The sequence below is a fragment of the Desmodus rotundus genome, chromosome 11 (assembly GCF_022682495.2).
Source record: "Desmodus rotundus isolate HL8 chromosome 11, HLdesRot8A.1, whole genome shotgun sequence".
In the NCBI taxonomy this organism is placed as follows: domain Eukaryota; kingdom Metazoa; phylum Chordata; class Mammalia; order Chiroptera; family Phyllostomidae; genus Desmodus; species Desmodus rotundus.
The window spans coordinates 33,948,968-33,968,876 of record NC_071397.1 but is presented as its reverse complement, the minus strand read 5'-3'; the positions used below and the strand labels follow the sequence as shown (position 1 = coordinate 33,968,876).

At 39.8% G+C, this 19,909-nt stretch overlaps 1 protein-coding gene across 1 annotated transcript in view; it reads left to right on the top strand.

Moving 5' to 3' along the window:
- Nucleotides 1-19,909, top strand: part of IMPG1 (interphotoreceptor matrix proteoglycan 1) — a 125,592-nt gene that overhangs the window by 18,178 nt on the left and 87,505 nt on the right. Inside the window, 3 exon segments of the mRNA XM_053914100.2 lie at nt 8,651-8,884; nt 15,529-15,695; nt 15,964-15,992. Coding sequence (XP_053770075.1) covers nt 8,651-8,884; nt 15,529-15,695; nt 15,964-15,992 — 430 coding nt within the window.

Below are 19,909 nucleotides of genomic sequence, written 5' to 3'. Positions count from 1 at the left end.
ATCCAGACCGGTAGGAGGGGTGTAGACGGGCAGCCGGGTGGAGAGGACTCACAGAAAGGCGGCGGCTGGTGGACTCCATGAGGTGGCGCATTGTGGAATGGGTCAGGCCAGGCTGCAGCTAGCAGACCCCACAAGGTGGTGGCTGAGAGACCCTGCGGCCCCACATTTGCGCATAGATAGACTGGGAGGAACGGCGGAGGAGCGAAGCAGACTGCGCAACCCAGGGCTCCAGCGCAGGGAAATAAAGCCTCAAACCTCTGATTGAAAACACCCATGGGGGTAAAGGCGGCAGTGGGAGAAACTTCCAGCCTCACAGGAGAGTTCGTTGGAGAGACTCACAGGGGCCTAGAGTGTGCACAAGCTCACCCACTCAGGAATCAGCACCAGAGGGGCCCAATTTGATTGTGGGTAGCGGAGGGAGTGATTGACATCCGGCAGAGAGTGGAGCGAGCGCCATTGCTCCCTCTCGGCCCCTCCCCCACATACAGCGTCACAGCGCAGTGACCAGCATTACCCTGCCCTGGTGAACACCTAAGGCTCTGCCCCTTTATGTAACAGGCGTACCAAGACAAAAAAAAAAAAAATGGCCAAAATGAAAGAACAGATCAAAGCTCCAGAAATGATACAACTAAGCAATGAAGAGATAGCCAACCTATCAGATTCACAGTTCAAAACACTGGTAATCAGGAAGCTCACAGAATTGGTTGAATTCGGTTGCAAATTAGATGAAAAAATGAAGGCTATGCTAAGAGAAACAAAGGAAAATGTACAGGGAACCAATAGTGATGTGAAGGAAACTGGGACTCAAATCAATGGTGTGGACCAGAAGGAAGAAAGAAACATCCAACCAAAAAAGAATGAAGAAACAAGAATTCAGAAAAGTGAGGAGAGACTTAGGAACCACCAGGACATCTTTAAACGTCCCTATATCCAAATTATAGGGGTGCCAGAAGGAGAAGAGGAAGAACAAAAAATTGAAAACTTATTTGAACAAATAATGAAGGAGAACTTCCCTCATCTGGCAAAGGAAATAGACTTCCAGGAAGTCCAGGAAGCTCAGAGAGTCCCAAAGAAGATAGACCCAAGGAGAAACACACCAAGGCACATCATCATTACATTACCCAAGATGAAACAGAAGGAGAGAATCTTAGAAGCAGCAAGAGAAAAGGACACAGTTACTTACAAAGGAGTTCCCATAAGACTGTCAGCTGATTTCTCAAAATAGACCTTACAGGCAAGAAGGGGCTGGCAAGAAGTATTCCAAGTCATGAAAGGAAAGGACCTACTTCCAAGATTACTGAATCCAGCAAAGCTATCATTTAGAATGGAAGGGAAGATAAAGTGCTTCTCAGATAAGGTCAAGTTCAAGGAATTCATCATCACCAAGCCCTTATTATATGAAATGTTAAAAGGAGTTACCTAAGAAAAAGAAGATCAAAAATATAAACAGTAAAAGTGACAGCAAACTCACAGTTATTAACAACCACACCTAAAACAAAAACAAGAGCAAACTAGGCAAACAACTAGAACAGGGACAGAACCACAGAAATGGAGATCACATGGAGGGTTATCAACAGGCGAGTGGGAGGAGAACAGAGGGGGAAAAGGTACAGAGAATAAGTAGCATAAATGGTAGGTAGAAAATAGACAGGGGGAGGGTAAGAATAGTATAGGAAATGTAGAAGCCAAAGAACTTATATGTATGACCCATGGACATGAACTATAGGGGGGGAATGTGGGAGGGCAGGGGTGGGCAGGATGGAGTGGAGTGAAGGGGGAAATGGGACAACTGTAATAGCATAATCAATAAATATATTTTTAAAAATTTAAAAAGAAAAAAAGAATATTTACAAAAAAAAAAAAGTGGCTTGATGGGGTTGGCCCTACGTGTGCACAGAGAAGGTAGCTGCCCAGCCAGGATGCTTTGAGGGGCTGAAACAATCCAGCTGCACGAGAAAGCACTGGTTTCTCTTTGTCAACTCTTGAAAACAAGGCTCAGCTAAGCGGGCCAGCAACTTGAACATAATTGTTCTCGTTCTGTTTCACATCCTGTTTTCTTCAAACTGACCTCAGCACTAAGCCAACCCTACTCACCATTTTTTTTCTGAGTAATATACTTTACAGTTAATCACAGCTTATAGAAATATCCTACTCTTCCAACTTTCAAGACTGGCTTATTTAGGGAAGAAAGGATTTTGCTGATGTTGCTTATGTATTCATGTGAAAAGCATTTACAATCCTTAACATTTTAAACTTTTCTGCTAAAATTCGCAAGTAAATTTAGCATTCCATGAAGAAGCAACCGTGTTGATCCTGTCGTTTCTCACCACCTCTGACCCAGTACTGCAGACCTTGCAGACACTTGAGAATCCAGGGTGTTCCAGTGGCTCTGGAATTGCTGTAGGAACAGCACCCCCGGAACTGACGGTTGGCAGTGAGTGCACTTCAGCCAAGATGCTGCATTATGACCATGTGTGAGACCTTCAAGGCACCCCATGGCAAGTGCCTCACTCCCGTTTCTCATTTCTCAGGAGAGAGACCACTTATCTTTGAGGACACTCCTCCCCTTCCCAATATACCCTCCTCTCTCTCCCCAAGAGGATGGAAGTTAGCACACTTTTCCGTTTTGGGTACAGGTAAAGACAAGGCCCTGCTGACGTCCTGTCTCTCCACTCCCTGACACTTGCCAGTCACGGAGAGCTCACCACTGCACTCTCTCAGAGGGCCACGCTCTCTGGGCACAAAAGAGACAAGACCCTTCCTGTTTTCTACGTCTCTCTTCAACTTAGTATTGTTCCTTCCCACTCAGCAACCTGCATATGCCATCCTCAAAATTTCTCAGCATCTTACCTATAAATTTGGTTCTTCCTCTTTTTTTTTTAATAGTTCAGGGAGGTAGAAGAGGGACTTAATACATATGTATAGAGAGAGAATAGAAAATAGGAGTTAGCACTTTTATTTCTTTGGTTTATTTCTTGGTTTTCCAAGGTTTTAGACCTTTCTCTTCTGATATATCAAGTGTACTAATGGCTACATTTTTGTAGTGAGAAGAAAGATAATGCAACTGCTCTAATTCTTTGAGAGAAGGGAACCCTGATTTTCACCCTCAGGAGAGAGTGGTGGTGCTGAGCAAATGCCAGTGTGGGAGGTAAGGAAAGCTGCGACGGCATCCAAGTTTCAAAAGCTTCCAAGAGGGCAATGGTGCAGCAGCCACCCCAGGCATCATCGGTCACCCAGAGTCTGCATGCTAACCATTGTGAGAAATTATTTCTCTTCATTTTCTATGAAAGAAAATCAGTGGGGGTTTCCTTAATTCTGTGACCCTCTTTTCTATCATTTATTCCAGCACACTTTCAGTGGGGTGGGCACTGTGTGAGGTTATTGGGAACTGCATGTAGGAAGAGATGTAGGAAAGCAAAGTATGGAAACTCCTATGTTCATACAGAAAAGAGTGAGCTTAAAAATCTGTGCAATTTTCTGGAATAGCATTAAATACAGTATTCAGAATATCTGCAAAAATTTTGAGGCTATATTCAGATACGTTAAGCATGATGTACATTTAGTCACCTTGCTCTGTGGAGAAAAATTCTCAGGTGTGTAATTGAGCATTTCTATTAATACAGGGGTGGAACAGATATAATAGATCACAAACAAGCTGAGCATTTGCATAAAGTCACAACCACTCATTCTTTTTTTGGTAAGGTTGGGAAATTTATACAAGGTTAAATTATTTTTTTTAACTTTAATTTATTGATTTGGTCCTGAAATGCTACCCACCTTCTGTCTACAGAAGTCTGTTTTTCAAATGGAGATTTTTGTTCTGTAGGAATTCCAGTAATTTTTTTTCTCTACTGTTAATTTGCTCAGTAAGACCTTACAGGCTTTTCCCTTGGGGAAAAATAATGGGTTCGCTAAGTGCTTATACCAGTGGCTGTTGCTTTCATAACAGTGCTTCTGTGAAAGCCCTGTGCTACTTTTCCTGTTGTCTGTTGCTGTGGCTCTGTGCGTATAGTAATCCTATATTGTAAGCCTGCAGAGTTGGATGGCTAGAAAATATTCCTCTAGAAGAAAGAGCTAGTGAGGAATGGTCCAAACTGGTTAGCAAGAATCCACTTTAACATGTAATCAAGAAAGAAACTAATTCTTGGGCATGACTGAGCCCTGAAATGGAAACTTTGTAAGCAGCCTATGACTGGAGGCTAACTTTGATGCAGAAATGATGAAAATATACTCTTCAGTGATATGACAGGGAGATGATGTGGCCTGTAATGGCTTCCAGGATATCAGTCAACATCAAGGCCACACGGCCACCAGCGTAGAATCTAAAGTGGAAAAGATGCTTTTGATGGAAGGTTTAGCCTTCATATTAGCTAGTAGACATGCTTAAGCAATGCTTAGGCAACCTGGCTTTATAACAATAAATGAAGGGTCAAAGGCCCTACAGGGGGCCTTTCAGAGCTGCCACTCCACCCTTGGCCAGATTTAACTTTTTCTTATGATAAAGTAATGTTTGAATTCAGTAGTTGAATCCAGTCATTTCATTAACTTCCCTTTCTATATAACTGGAAAGTTCCAAACTTTTCATAGCTATACTGGGTTGCATGATCTGGGTCAGCCCCAGGATAGAGTGGCTAAAGAAATTTAATTTAAACCCCAAATTCAAACCTTTAGTATTGATCACTTTCCTTTGCCTGCTGCAAGCTGCTCTGCCCAGGGCCACATATTCCTTCTTCCTGCCCACCTAAATACTTTCCATTTGCCAGGCCTTTCATGAGAACCTCCCAGACCAATGGGAGTCCATCCCACCATGCTGTCTCAGCCCTACCTCAAAAGGTCTGTTTAGCTGCAGAATCACCACCCTCACTACCCCACCCATGAACAAATGTCAATACTCAACATGTATAATTCCGAACTCAAAGAAGTGATTATTGGAGATATTTGGTCCATTAAGTTTTCAGTATATTATGTGTTAGATAGCGACACCGTCTGGTGAAGCTTCGCATTAGCGTGTTGACTGCACCAGGCTCTGTGAGCACATTGCCATCAAAATAAAAAAGAATGAAGAAAATAAGAGGAGAGGATGAAGGGAGGAAAATGTTGGTAGCTTTACCCCTGCTAGCAGAGGAATCCTCACATATATAGGAGCTTTGTTTTAGGAAAGGAGAAAAAAACAGATCTTTCAAAAAGTTTTGCTGGATAAACAGAAAAATGGGCCAGTAGCTGGAAGGGAAGTGGTATCAAGAGAGAATCTCTTAAACAGAAGGGAAAAATAACAGCACGTTGGTAGGCTGATAGGAATAACCCAGTAGAAAGAGGAAGGATAATAATGCAGGTGACTGAAGAGAGTTTCTGGGAGAACATCCTTGAGAGGAGTAAAGGGCTGGGAACCAGTGAGTAAGGAAAAGAATTAGCCTCACATGGGAGCACAGACTGCTTGTCACATAGTCACAGGAGGGAAAGCAGAGAATTTGAGCATGGATGCAGCAGTGAACAGATGCAATACTGGAAATTTGTAAAGTTCTCTTCTGGCTCCCCTTGTCCACAATAAAATTTGAGGCAAGGTCACTGGCTGGGAGCAAGAATTGGCAAGAAATGCAGGAAATCTGAGAAAAGTTGTGTGCAGTTCTCCAAGAGAGTGTGAAACTCAGTGGACCAGGGAAATGTGGTATAATATTATTTAAGGATCATAAATTTAAAGGAAGTCCTGTTGGTTGGAATTTTTCTCCAGCCATGTTCAGCTACAACGGTGCAAGTGTGGAGTAGGCAAAGGGTTGGGTTTAACCATGGTTGTGGTTTTGCCTACCAAGGGCAATAACTGAGGAGCCAGGGAGTTGAAGGTTTATCACCCTAAAAAGTCAGACAATATTAATATTCTCTCCCATTTATGCCCATGTTTTTAACTGGTTCTATTTTTATTTACTCTTGGACAAATTGAAAGATTCTGGGGATGCTAACTAAAATACACTTTATGCCTAAATCATTTCCTTTCTGTTCTTTTGGTTTTCATTCAGAAAAGGACTTTTGTCTTTTCACTTAAGATATTATCTTTAATAAGATGGCTGTGTCCAAAGCCTCTGATACTAGATACTGCAGAAGGGAGTAGAAATTTAAAAGGGAGTTTGCAATAACGTAGGTACACAGGAAATATGAAGCTATTTTTCATGGCCTAATGGTTTTTTTAAATGCATCTCACTTATATATTGTAAAAAAAAATACTATTTCCACAGGCCTTTTTCATTAATTCACTTAATGACTATGTACCGCATATTTGTCACATACAAAACATTGTGCTAGGCAAGCACCAAGAAGGCTTGGGAGAGGGCAGGATTACTATAATAAGATATTTGCGGTTCCAAAGTGGTGTTTGCAAATACAAGGATATTTACAGTCTAAAGGGGTAAACTCCTGTGCAAGTACAACACAAGTTCTATGGCCTTTGTTCATCTAATTTACCATGATATACCTACCACACTGGGCCTGAAACACAGCGGGCACGTAATGAACATGGTGAATCAGTAAAAAGAGATAGGAGGCACACTAGAGGAGCAGGACAGAGCAATGAATGAATTTTGAACGTGGGATCTGAGAAAGCTTAGATGAGGAGAGAAGGCTTAGAAGCTGACCTTTGAAGGAAAAGTAGGAGCCCAACAAATAAGGAAGGATGAGTAGAGCCCTCGAGTATGAAATAACAAACAAGCACGGGACGAGAGGAGCACTGCAGCAAAACATGGGGCGACTTAGGGCATGCGCAGCAGTCTAGTCTGTGGACAGAGGAGCAATATCAGGAAATAGTGGATTAGAGAGGGAGAAAGATGCCAGGAAGTGAACGCGTGGATTATCAGATAAAGGAGTTCTTATTGAGCACTTACATTGTGTCTAACACAGTTCTAAGTGTTCCACATGCACTAACTCATTTAATATCACAGGAACCTGTTAGAGAGGCATCATTACCCTCCATTATACAGGTGAGGAAACTGGGCACAGGGAGATCGAGTACATCCCAGTTACACAGCTAGCAAGTCACAAAGCCAGTATCCCAGGTAACACTGGCACTATTAAAACATTTTCAACATTTGCATGACCTATGATTTGTGTTGCTACTACTTTTTTCACAAATAATGAACAAATTTAAGTTAAATTTAGAAAGTAATCACCATGAATATTAGCTGTTTATCTATATTTAGAAGTTCTGACTAGTCAAATGCATTGATTTCCATTTTTGTCTTTCCTCATTTGATGATATTACTATTTCCCAAAATTATTGGCTTAAGGATTGTTTTACTGCTGATTAATCTATAATATAATAGAATACAATTGCATTTATTTTTGTTCAAATTTATAATCTAATTAAAATTTTCTAATATGTTTGAACTCTCAAAAAGGTAGAGTTTTGTTTTGTTTTTTTCTGAAATCACTTTGCCCTTCTCTTCCCTTTCTAATTTGAACTTCACCCAGAAGTTCAATTACTGATGGCAGCCAACTCACCATCATACAGGTTATACTCATGTTTTGTCATCATCTTAGACAAATATTTCTGCCTCAAAAATTTTCCCAATCTTTTATTAAATATGCTCCCTTTAAATGGCAGGTCTTTCAACTACCGATCCATTCCCTGTAAACGTTTAGCTCTGTAAATCAATGCTTATGGTCCCAAGGAGCCATAGTGAGTGGCCCCAACTGCTCATCAAGAATTCCTTTCTTAAATGGTGTAATGGATAAAAGGAGAGGGATCTAGTGGGAGAGGAGGACTCAAGGTCTGACCAGACTGTTAACACACACGCCCTAATGCCTCTAACCCTCAGGACCCTACTGTATGTTAAACTGGGAAAATAGTCCCTATTTTACCTATATAGCAGAGGTTCTGTGAGAATGATATGAGATTATACATACGGAAAAATTCAAAACAAAAAAGTGTTCACTGAATGTAACTTATTAGTCTAGTGACTTAAAAGTGAAGCCTAGACCTAACCCTAAGAGACACAGCAAAACCAGCAGGAAGAAATGGCTTGGGGAATTAAATTCTCTGCCAGCCTCTTCTGTTTGCCTGCCCCTTCATCTTTCCTCTCACCACCCTGCATAAAATAAGAAGCATGCTCTGTAAATGCAACTCTTAAGATATGTTAAGGCCCTAACTCACTTTCAACTGGATTGACACCCTCTGAGCTCTACCCATGTGGAAATATTAGGACTACCACTAATAGGCAAGAAGGTTGTTTTGCTGCATTCCTGCCCCTAGGTTTTTAGAAGCACTCCACTTTATCATCAAGAGTATACCTCTGGGTACCACAGTGCTATATCATTCCCCTCTTGAATTATAATGTTCATCAAAAGATTTATCTCTCGGGAGGCTTGAGTGCTAAGTGGGGAGTGATTTTTAGAGAGATGTGTGGGAAATGGTTTCAATATTTGGCAGTTCCTAAAGGTAGGATGATTTGAGATGTTGGGGTTTGTTTTTTTAATACTTGATCAGCTCATAATATTCACTTATTGCTGAAAGTGCCTTGTCATGGAATATTACATTTGGCAGTTGTACTTGAGTAGAACTTTTCTAAACCAGAGGATTATAGTTTTTAGTTTATTCTATTCATTATGTGTCATATATATCACATAAATGTATATATTCACTAGGAAATCAATCTTTCTTTTACAGATCTCTCCATTAAAATGGACCATTCTGAAATTAAAGACCTAGGCAATGCCCCAATAATTGAAACAACTGAAAATATTGCAAAAATGTACCAAGTGTCAACCATGAGACGAATATTTGATTTGACAAAGCATCGAACAAAAAGATCAGCATTTTTCCCAGCTGGGGTTAAAGTCTGTCCCCAGGAATCAATGAAACAGATTTTAGCCAGTCTTCAAGCATATTATAGATTGAGAGGTAAGAAAAGAGATGAAACCTGTTTAACCTTTCATTCTTTTCATTCCTGCCTTTTTATTCATCTATAGGTCACACTCAACCCAAAACTCCCAGTCTCACATTTAGTCACAAGAGTTTTAAAAATCAGCCAACTAATCTGAGGTTAATGAAAAATAAACATTCAAAACAATGACAGGTATTTGTTCTTATGCTTTATAATAATGTCTTGTGTGATACAGAACCATTAGAGCATTTGACAAGTCATCAAGAAAGTCTTGGCATCCGAGTTTTCTCTCTTTTATTTTTGCCAAAGTCCAATGTTGAATTTTAATGTTGTTATTATGGAGCACAGGATGACTGCAACATCAGGAATCTAAACAAGTTGATTTATGACTTGAGATTTTATTTTTCAAAGGCAACATTACAGTCCAGATACTCTCTCCCTCCTTGATAAACTGAAGTTGTTTATTGCTGACTTGGCAAAAACTTCTGAAGCTTGGAAACCTGGAGACATATCCAAGTACAGAGGAATCACAAATTAACGGGGTTACCAAGATACAATGCAGGGTGTTAATGGGATTTATAGCACAATTACTGTGATTTCCAGCAGTGTTAGAGTGCAGTTTTACCCCAGAACAGCATCCCAGAATTCTTATAGCATTCCTGGGAGTTATTATGGAGTTCAATTATACCACAGCCATCAGTGGCTGTCCTTGTCATTCACTTACCATAGACCAAAGAATTTTTGTGGATTATTCTTTAAAGGAAAAAAATCTTTAGTAGCTGCTATTTAATTCTCCAGATAGCTCCAAATAATACAAGCCATCTTGTCTAGCTGAAGTCTAAACTCAATTCATCTTACATGTGAAAGTTGAGGAGATTTAGTGATTTCTACTTTGATCATACTAGATGTTTGCTTTCATCCCGAAAATCACAGTTATGCTGATCTATTTCAAGCTCATTGTCTAGAGCAAACTGGTTCAGTTCTAGTCTGTAATATATTTGTTGCACATTATGACAACTGAAAAGCATTTCATGATAGAGCCCAAGAAGTTCTTGAGTATTTACATCTGGAATATGTGCAAGGGTTGAACACGTCTGAGGAGTTCTTACTGGGTTTTGCAGGAATAATTAACTAACAGTATCAAAGACATGAAGCCTTATGTTCCTCGTATGTCTCATTTTATGCAGGTTTTATGTAGAAGTAAAGAGATACTGGCTTTCTGACAGAAGCCACACCCACAGAGAAATGACAAGAACTGGATTCTACTCAGAAGAAAGACTCTAATAATAGAAAATCGAGTGCAATATATTAATAGTCTGAGATCCTAGTACAGCACCTGTGCATAGCTGGTTCTCACTAAATGCTTTTTGATGAACACAGGAAGCAAACAGGCGATTGGGAATACAAAGAAAATAGAGTGACCCATGTAAATTATTTATTTTGAATGTGCCTGCATGTTGATCTGATAATGACATGAGTAAATTCCCTTTTATTTGTTCACGGATGGAAGTATGATCATTTAGTATATGCATCACATCCAATATGAACACAACTATTGCTAATCCTTCTCCTGTAACTTCTAACCCTTTATGGCATTCACAAATAGGATTCATCGCAAGGATTTGGAGAAAAGACTATTTATTGCTGCAATCAAATTTTTAGCCCTGAATTTTATTATTAGCTCTTTATTTTTTATTAGCTTTTCTCTTTCATTCTTGCTTCCCTGGATGAATCGAACAACTGTTTTTTCCCCATGGCAATGACAGTCCATTATCTTTACAGCTGCCCCTGGGTGATATGAAATTTTACTATTCATCAACATGGGTTTCTCAAGTCTAACAAATTCAGTTCATAAAGAAACTAGAAATAAGACCCAGCTATAAAGCAATGTTTCTTTGACAGAGTAACCGTAGCTTATTTTACAAAATTATCTGTTGACATTCTTCAAACCTAGGGGAGAAAGCTCCTGCATTCCTCAAGTCAAATTGAGCTATTTCTTTTCCCAATGCTTAAAGCAACAGAAGTGAAAATGTTCTAAGCTTTGTGGTTGGATCGTAAACATGCTCATCACACAGCGCAGACACAGAACAGGCACCTTTGTTTCTGCTAGTGTCCCAGGGGCGGGGACCATGCTCCTACTGGGGGAAACATCCCCTTCCGTGCCTGCCTCCCTTCAAACCTTTGGCCCCCGTGTCTCTGCCTCTGTCTCCCTTCCTCCCTTCCTCTACATCCCTCCTTCTCTCTCTCTCTCTCTCTCTCCCAATCCCAATAACAAAAGCTAGATCTTTCTTTCACATTAATGCATGGCCTAGAAACAGTTAAAGATGGAGGGAGTCCTAATTCTTCCTGCTCCAGATGTTGTCCACAGACCAGCAGCATTGCCATCACCAACCAGGTGACTTGTTAGAAGTGCAGATTCTCAGATCCCACACCAGACCTACTTTCAGAATCTGCATTTTAATAACATCCCCAGGTAATCCATGTGCACTTTCACATTCTGGAAACACTGGTCTGAACAACATCTATCTAACACCCCCATTGCACAGATAAAAAGTGAGGTGACATATTCAGTCAAGGCCACTGCTGATGGCAGAGCAGTGAGAAGCCAGCACCCTGACTCCCACATCAGTGTGTTATCTCTCCATCTAGTGGTGCCCAACCCTGCAGTGGGCATTTCACATACCATCATCTGCCTTAATCCTTCCAAATACTGGGTTGACCAAAAAGTTCATTTTTTTTGTAAGGTGGCACTAGTAGCATTTAGTTGTCTTAAATTCCATTCAAAACAATATTGTTAGGTTATATTGTGACAGCTGACATTTCAGGGTGCATTTTTAAAGAACTTAACAAAATTGGTGAATTTTGTGTAGCCATTTTAATATTGAAGATGGAACAAAACATTTTTGGTGTATTATGCTTTACTATTTCAAGAAAGGTAAAAACACAACTGAAATGCAAAAAAAGACTTTTGCAGTGTATGGAGAAAGTACTGTGACTGATCGAAAAGTGATTTGCGAAGTTTTGTGCTAGAGATGTCTTGCTAGACAGTGCTCTATGGTCAAGTAGACCAATTGAAGTTGATGACGATCAAGGTAAAACATTAACAGAGAACAATCAATGTTATACCATGCAACAGATAGCCGACACACTCAAAATATCCAAATCAATAAAGTTATTGGTGAAAATGAAAAATGTGTCCATTATTTTACCGAAAAAAACTAAATGAACTTTTTGGCCAATCCCTTGTGAAAAACTATCCTCGGGCATGCCTGGCTCCCAGGTCATGTGTTTCCTGGAGCTTTTCCTACGTCTTCGAACAGCAGAGGGTATGACATTCATCAGACAAGCTGAGGCTCTGTGGTCAGATTTCAGGCAGGGGCTAGCACCTGTGGGAAGACTGGGGGTGAGGCTCTGAATTTCTCCAAAATCCCTGTGGCAATCCTTCCCAGTAGATTCAGAGAAGGATGGTGCAGAACAGGTAAATCAAGGGAATAGAAAAATCCAACTTTCAGAAATTTTTAGACTCCTCCCAGCCCAAAAAGCCTTTCAGGCCACACAAGTTTCAAGGGTCCTGTTGATGCTTTCTTGGTAAGGATGAAGGACTTTCCTAATGGGTCATGGCCTGGTGCTCTTGTTCTCCCAATCATAGAAAGACTCTGTGCCTCCTGGTTTGTGTTACACTTCCAGGAGGCCAAGAAAATGACATCAGAGGATTTGCCAACAAAAACTGCCCCTCAAGAAGAGTCTAAACAAAAGCTACTAATGCCTGTTTCATCCTAACATTTTGATCCCTATAAACTACAATCCTCCAGGGAAATAATTCATCAAGAAGCTTCAGGCATTTGTGCCTTGGGGAGAAAGTTCTCTCAGAGCCTTTCTGGAAAATGGGTATGGGGGTGTTCTGTGTCCCTGAGTAGAAAAAGGGCAGAAGGCCAAGGAGCAGAGCTAGGAAGGTTCAGGCACCAAAACAAGCCTTAAATTGGACTGAAACAAAAGGAAGTCCATCTAAAACCAAAAGCAACGCAGGCAAAAGTGTGCCAAACTGTTAAACAGAAGAATTATCACGTTTATGTCTCCCAGATGTTTCACTCATGGATATTGTTAGTGAAAGTCACCAACACTAAGCCCCCAAAGGCAGGGCTCACTTATTTTTTATATCGCTGTATATCTGTCACTTAGATAGGTTTTTAAACTAAACTGGAAGGTCCATTAAGGAAAGATAGAAGGGCAAAATAACATCCCCCAAGAGAGTACAGAGTACATAGGCAAGAAGGATAGCAAGGGCAGCTGGTTTGTTGGACTGAACCCACAACCCATTAGAGTCTGAACAAACGTTATTTCCTTCTTGCATGGTATGTAGACTCTTGACTGGAGATGAAGATCAAAAGCCTTCATAATGGCTGGTATCAGGAAAGGCATTACAACTCTCTGATCCTGGCCTAGCAGGAGAGAGATCATGATCACAAACACGGGCCCTCCGGTGAGAGGTTATTATGCTGGTCTCCAGGTGTGCTGACCTTTGCTCCTTTCCCAGATGTGGAAAACTAAACGCCCATTTGAAGTGGTGGGGATTGCACCCTCTGCTGGCTCTGGGGTTCTGCTCAGGTTGCTGCTGATAAATGACCTGAGCTTCTCTTGGTCTGGAATTCTCTTTGCCTCTTACAACAGAAAGATAAAAGAAATCCAGACATAGAGTAATTGGGGAGCAAGGGAGAACGAAGCACAGGTGTAAGGGTCTTTAAACCAGTCTTCTCTCACCTTGGTCCTCCCCACAACCCCTTTCTTAGAACAGTGGTCAGTTTCTTTAGAAAATCAAGTGATGTCAGCTTCTGTTTGTCCAAAGCCTCCAATTCTTCCCCATTCCTCGAGAGGTTAAAAAAAATCAACATATTATAATTGCTTACAACAGAAGTCATCTAAATTTTTTTTCATTTAGTCCCCCAAAATAGTTCTTAAACTATGCTCGCCTGTATATACTTATCAGTTGATATCTAAAATTTTATCTTAAGTTTAAATACTTGGATAAGATGTTAACTTTTGGTGAGTTGTAAATATTGATATTGAAAATAAAACAAGAATTAGAGCAGTCATATGTATCCAGTGGAATCTACCACAGCTGCTCAATACTTTCCATCCAATAATCTAAACAAATAATGAAGGAACTCTTAACAGTAGGAAATGTCACATGGTTCCTTTCTCTCCATACATCCACATTTCCATTCTACTTCCCACTTCAGTATCTTAATGGAATTTATTTTAAGCTTGAAAGTCTGTTATTGGTTGCTCTAATATGTCTCAGTAACAAAAATACGTACATAAATTGAAATTATATTTTTATTTCTTTCCTGTTACTTTATGTGTTCAAAGAAATTTCTTCCAGATTCAGTTGCATTTATAATTACTTTTCATATATAATTGATTAAAACAAGTAGATATAAATTTGACAAATAATTTAAGTAAGTCATTATCAACAGATAGATATAAGACCAGATATAGGTTTCATGGGTACTAATGTTTATAAACACAAAATTAGGAAAAAGGCTTTGGAAGAGATCAGTTTAAATTAAGTTCTCAATCTTAAGCTGCATTAGCTTCTGCCTCTGGATAGACGGGGTTGCTTTGTCATGTACCATTACTTACTGTTCATATTATTTATTGCTATAATAAGACAGGATTTAGCATCAATTTTATACTTATTCTTTTACCTAGTTTCATTTACATGCTGATCAAACTTGTTACATGAATAAGTAGATGGGAACAGAGGGAATTTTGTTATAGTAACATCCTTATTCTTTAAGTTCCCTTTGCATTATATGCTAACAATCACGTGATGACATCGTGAGCTGTCATCATTATTTTTAATGATCTATCAGCTGTCTACTCCATTAGGACTCCTAATGTGTTAAAAGCAAAGAAGCAGAAAGCACCCTAATTATAAAAATCCACCCTAAATTCACTTGCTTTCTTAACCTCAAGTCTATTGTTTCGAACCATCCCTTTGAGTGGTGGCCTAGGGGAACTGTGCCACCGCAGGCTTAGGGACAAATAGACAGGGGAGAGTGACGATCAAAGGAAAGGTGAATAAGGAAAGGTGTGCCCTCCGGCAGACCGACAGCAAAGCTGGGGTCTAGAAATTGATTCTGTTTCAACTGTGTGTGCCTGTTCATCCCATGTAAAGTGTTTAGATACCGCCAGTACCTATGCCCAGTTTGAAGACTACTGGTCAACGAGGCCCTCCATTCTCTGTGTTCCTTTCTCCACAGCTTCATCCTCTTACTCTCACCTTTGCTCTGGCCACACTGACCTCCTTGCCCCTCCTTCAATGCTTGTAGCATTCTCTAACTTTGGAGACTTTTCCCAGACTGCTCAAAAATCAACTTTATAATGAAGCTTTGTTCAACCACCCTATTTCAAATTGCAGTCTTACACACACACACACACACACACACACTCTCTTTCTCTCTCATATTCCCTATCTTCCTTCTTTTCTTTTTCCCCATAGTGCATATAGGTGCTCAATAAATAGTCACTAAATGAATTAATTTCTATGGGCCATAAGTTAATGTGTCAGCAGCATGAGTCATGAAAGAGCTTTCCATGTTGTAAGTTGTGCTTGTGTCGGGAGAAGGAGATCTTCTGTTCTAATGGCGCTGCATTGCAGTGTGTCAGGAAGCGGTGTGGGAAGCATATCGGATCTTTCTGAATCGCATCCCTGACACAGGGGAGTACCAGGACTGGGTCAGCTTCTGCCAGCAGGAGGCTTTCTGCCTCTTTGACATTGGGAAAAATTTCAGCACCTCCCAGGAGCACCTGGATCTTCTTCAGCAGGTAAGCCTAAACACTGTATGTTTGGCAGACTGCCCGAATAGCTCCCAGACCACCTGCCCCAAGTCCTTTTGGACTTGGAATCCAAAACATAAGGGTTGGTTGAAGAAATGCTTGGAAATATCTGCTAAGGACAATAGGAATTTTATTCTTGCAAAATAACATTGTACATGAGGGTTGAGGTGAAGTTGAAGGGAAAAGGGAATGAAAATAGACTTTAGTTCTTCAATTGACATTATCTCTTGGTAAAATTACTTTTCTATTTCTGCAGAGAATAAAACAGAGTAACTTCCCTGAGAGGTAAGTACCCAAAATAGAGTGATGCGTGCTCTTGATTTTTGAAAGATAACATAATGGAGTGAGACTCAGCTATTGTACCTTTATGATATTATGCCAGCCACTGAGATTTGTGTAGGTTATTCTGCTGGAAAATTTATACTTATATTGTGTTAAACATAAATGAATATATAAAGGGAAATGGTTAGACCTTATAGATTGAGATATATATTTTTACTATGTCATCAGATAAAAATATATGATAAGTACCTAATGTGAATTTTCACTTACAAGATAAAGAGCAATTAAAATAGTATTATTTTTAGAATTTATGATAAATTATTAGTTACATCAGGAAAATATTTAATACAACAAACAAGCAAGTTGAATTCTTGTTTGGTATTCCATAAAAATGTTAGTATTTCTCATACTAAGTTACTGAAGCACTCAGCTATACACTCAACAAGAACTGAATATCAAACAAGAAAATCAAAATGTTATTAAATAAAGGAAAAGGAGAAGCACATTAGATAAAATGATTAAAGAAGAGAGATGACATTGCCAAATTCTAACCTCACAAATTATATACATTTTATAACATTTAGAAGTCAAAATCTGAAGATAATAATAACACAAGAAGAGACACAAATTTGGCTGTATAAATTACTTCCAATTCTTTTTAATGCTTTTCACATTTTGCTCCTTTATTTCTATTCCCTTTGCCAACAATATGGTTCAGAACCTTATTAATTTACACTGTGAAAAAAATGTCAAATCTGATCCCCCTAATAGATAGCACTGGCTCTAACCTCTTTCCCACCTTAACTTTCATAATTGCTGCAGGATTAATATGTCTGACATATTCCTTTTTTTACACTGAACCTTGTTCAATGCCTCTCAAAAGATACCCACCCCTTCTCCTCTTGCCCTTCTAAATATGCACTCTCTGTACCGCCTCATATACTCTGTACAGAAGCCTGGGCAGAGACTGAAGCCCTGGCATTCTGCGTCCTCTGACTTCCAGATAGGGCCAGCCAATGGGGAGCAGAATATCAGAAGGAGGGGGGAGATGGGAATGAGGTAAACAAATGTATCCCCTTCCCTCACCCCCAACTTCCAAGTCTGCAAGGGCTGCCAGTGTCCTTCAACGTCAGCTCAGTTCCTATCAAGCAACCCTCTCCAGAGGGCCTTCTCTGTCTCTAGTTTGTGATAACTGCTCCATCCTCTTACCCTCCCTGGCCAAGGGGTGCTCTGTTAACAGCCATGGGGTTCTACACCCTCACTTGTTGTTGTTCTTAGACTCTTCCCACAACTTAGTAAATCCCTTTAGTAAATTGTACTCAAAGTTTGAGTGAGCCATCAGGGTGCCGCCAGGACTCTCCTCGAGGCAGAGCCCAAACTAATTAGTCAAGGTCCTCAGCCCCTGACCTTTCCAACTTTGCCATTCATTACCCTGATCTCACTGCTGTCCCCCTGCCACTTCTTCAGGGCACAGACCACACCCTACTCATCCCGGACTCTGACCCCAAGCCTTTTCATCTTGTCTCAAGAACCTGCCTTCTCCACTCCATTTCCAAATCCTACTCTCCTTTCAAGCTCCAAAAGGAGTCCCACCTCCCCAGTGTGTCTTAACCACCTATCTGAGTCTGCAGTATCTGTCCTTGCTTTGGATTTTGTGTTCTGTTTGTCACTTACATTTTTAACATCTTTCTTTACCCTGTTTCCCTGTGGGAGTAAACACCTCTGGGGCAGGAACTGTTTTATATTTCTCTATGAACTGCTACAGAGCTGAGCAAAGTCCTCACTTATTTATAGTATATAATAGTCCTCAATATGTCTATCTAGCTATACTTTTATGAATTTTTAAAAGTTATTGCCAGAAGAAATAAGGTGACTTAGGAAAATATTAGTACTAGATAGAGTATGAACATTGTTCACAAGACACAGAGTTATTGAGGCCTGTGATTTAAGTACAGGATAATGCTTACTGACGCCTACATTTTCCAAAAAGAAAATGAAAAATAAAGCAGAGGCCATTCATAAGAAAAAAATCAACAGGATGTACCAAGTCTTGATAGAAAGATATTAAAAATTACAGGAAACAATTATTCAAGCCAAAAAAGAAAGAAATAGAATCATTCCATCTTCTGTGCCTGCCAGCATTGCTAGGGAGAAAGAAGGAACAAGAGACAAACATTTTACATTATCTATGGTTACCAAGTTGTTGTTTTTTTGAAGAAAGAAAGAGGAAAGGAAGAAACCCTTTTATTTCCAACCTTTCCAAGAAGACAAAACAGAAAATATTCTCAGCTGATGAGCTCATCAGTCTGCCCGTTTCAAATGACTTTAAAATAAAAACCCAGCTTCCCAAACTGCAGCTCCTCAGTGATGGTCTGTGAGTTCAGTGGCAGAATCACACCTGCACAGAGTGGGCTGTTGACTTGCAACTAATGCAATAGTCAGCATTTTAATAACTACTCTTCTTGATAGTTTATTTTTTACAACAAGGTAAATAAAGGATAAAACAAGGATATCAAAGTTACAATAGGAAGAAGGAGACCTTACTGTAAACAAAGATCTATAAAAGAAAAATAAGTGTCTAAATGACAAATGCTATAATGTTAATGTAATGAGAGGTTTACTAAATATTCCCTCCATAAAAACTACTAAACACACAGCACAATACCAGCAAAAACAAACAAGAATAGCAAATTCCAAATTCCACTGTAAAGTCTGAGTTTAATTTAGCCTGTGTGCACCAATGTAGTCCTTTATGTTTACAACTAACATCCATTCTGATTGCTTAGAACCCATGCCAGGCTGATTGATGTATTTCGTGAATTGCCCCTATTAGCACTTTGACAGAACTGAATGTGGTAAAAACATTCAGTTATGGCTATGGCCAATCTGTAAGAATCGACAACAACAGAGCACCTAGCAATTCCTTTGGTCTTCCATCGTAAAGAGCCACAGAAAACTGGGTAAAATATATTGGTCAACCATGGCTATTTTATACAAACACAGATATAATCCTTTGAGACCTAATAGTTTATGGTAACAAATCTTATAGTGAGGTTCAAAAAATACCATTACTGCCATTCCTTTCTAAATAAAGCTTGCTAGAATGGACCAACATTATATGCAAACACTCTATAACCATGACCTTGGATCCACCCTTAGAATATATTCCACATTGCCACTCATTGGCACTGTGAACCTACCCACAATTTCCTGGCTAGTTACCATTGCAGGCAATGGTTACGTCCAGAATAGAGATTTAACACACCTGTATTATCCAGAAATCTCTCTCTCTCCCATTACCACAAGAGTTACTTTATTGGATATACTTAATGGCTCTCTAGATTTGCAGGTTTGAGACTCTGAGATTTTAGCAAGAATATTCAGTCATAGATCATCAGGTCATCAATTATCTTTGATGTCAAAGGAACAGTTTAAGCACAAGGGACTATAAAACATCGGTCCCCAAAATCACCTTTGCTACTAGGGCAATGTTCCCCAGGACCACACAAGAAGCCAAGATGCTTATGAAAAGTCCTGGAGTCAAACATAACTGTCTTGGAGAAAGGGATGAATTTTTTTTCAATGAAAATCTGCCTTTTGACCCAGCAATTCTACTGCCTGGATTATACCCCAAGAACCCTGAAACACCAATCCAAAAGAACCTATGCACCCCAATGTTCATAGCAGCACGATTTACAATAGCCAAGTACTGGAAGCAACCTAAGTGCTCATCAGCAAATGAGTGGATCAAAAAACTATGGTACATTTACATAATGGAGTTCTACGCAGCAGAGAGAAAGGAGCTTATACCCTTTGCAACAGCATGGATGGAACTGGAAAGCATTATGCTAAGTGAAATTAGCCAGGTGGTGAGGGACAAATACCATATGATCTCATCTTTAACTGGAACATAATCAACA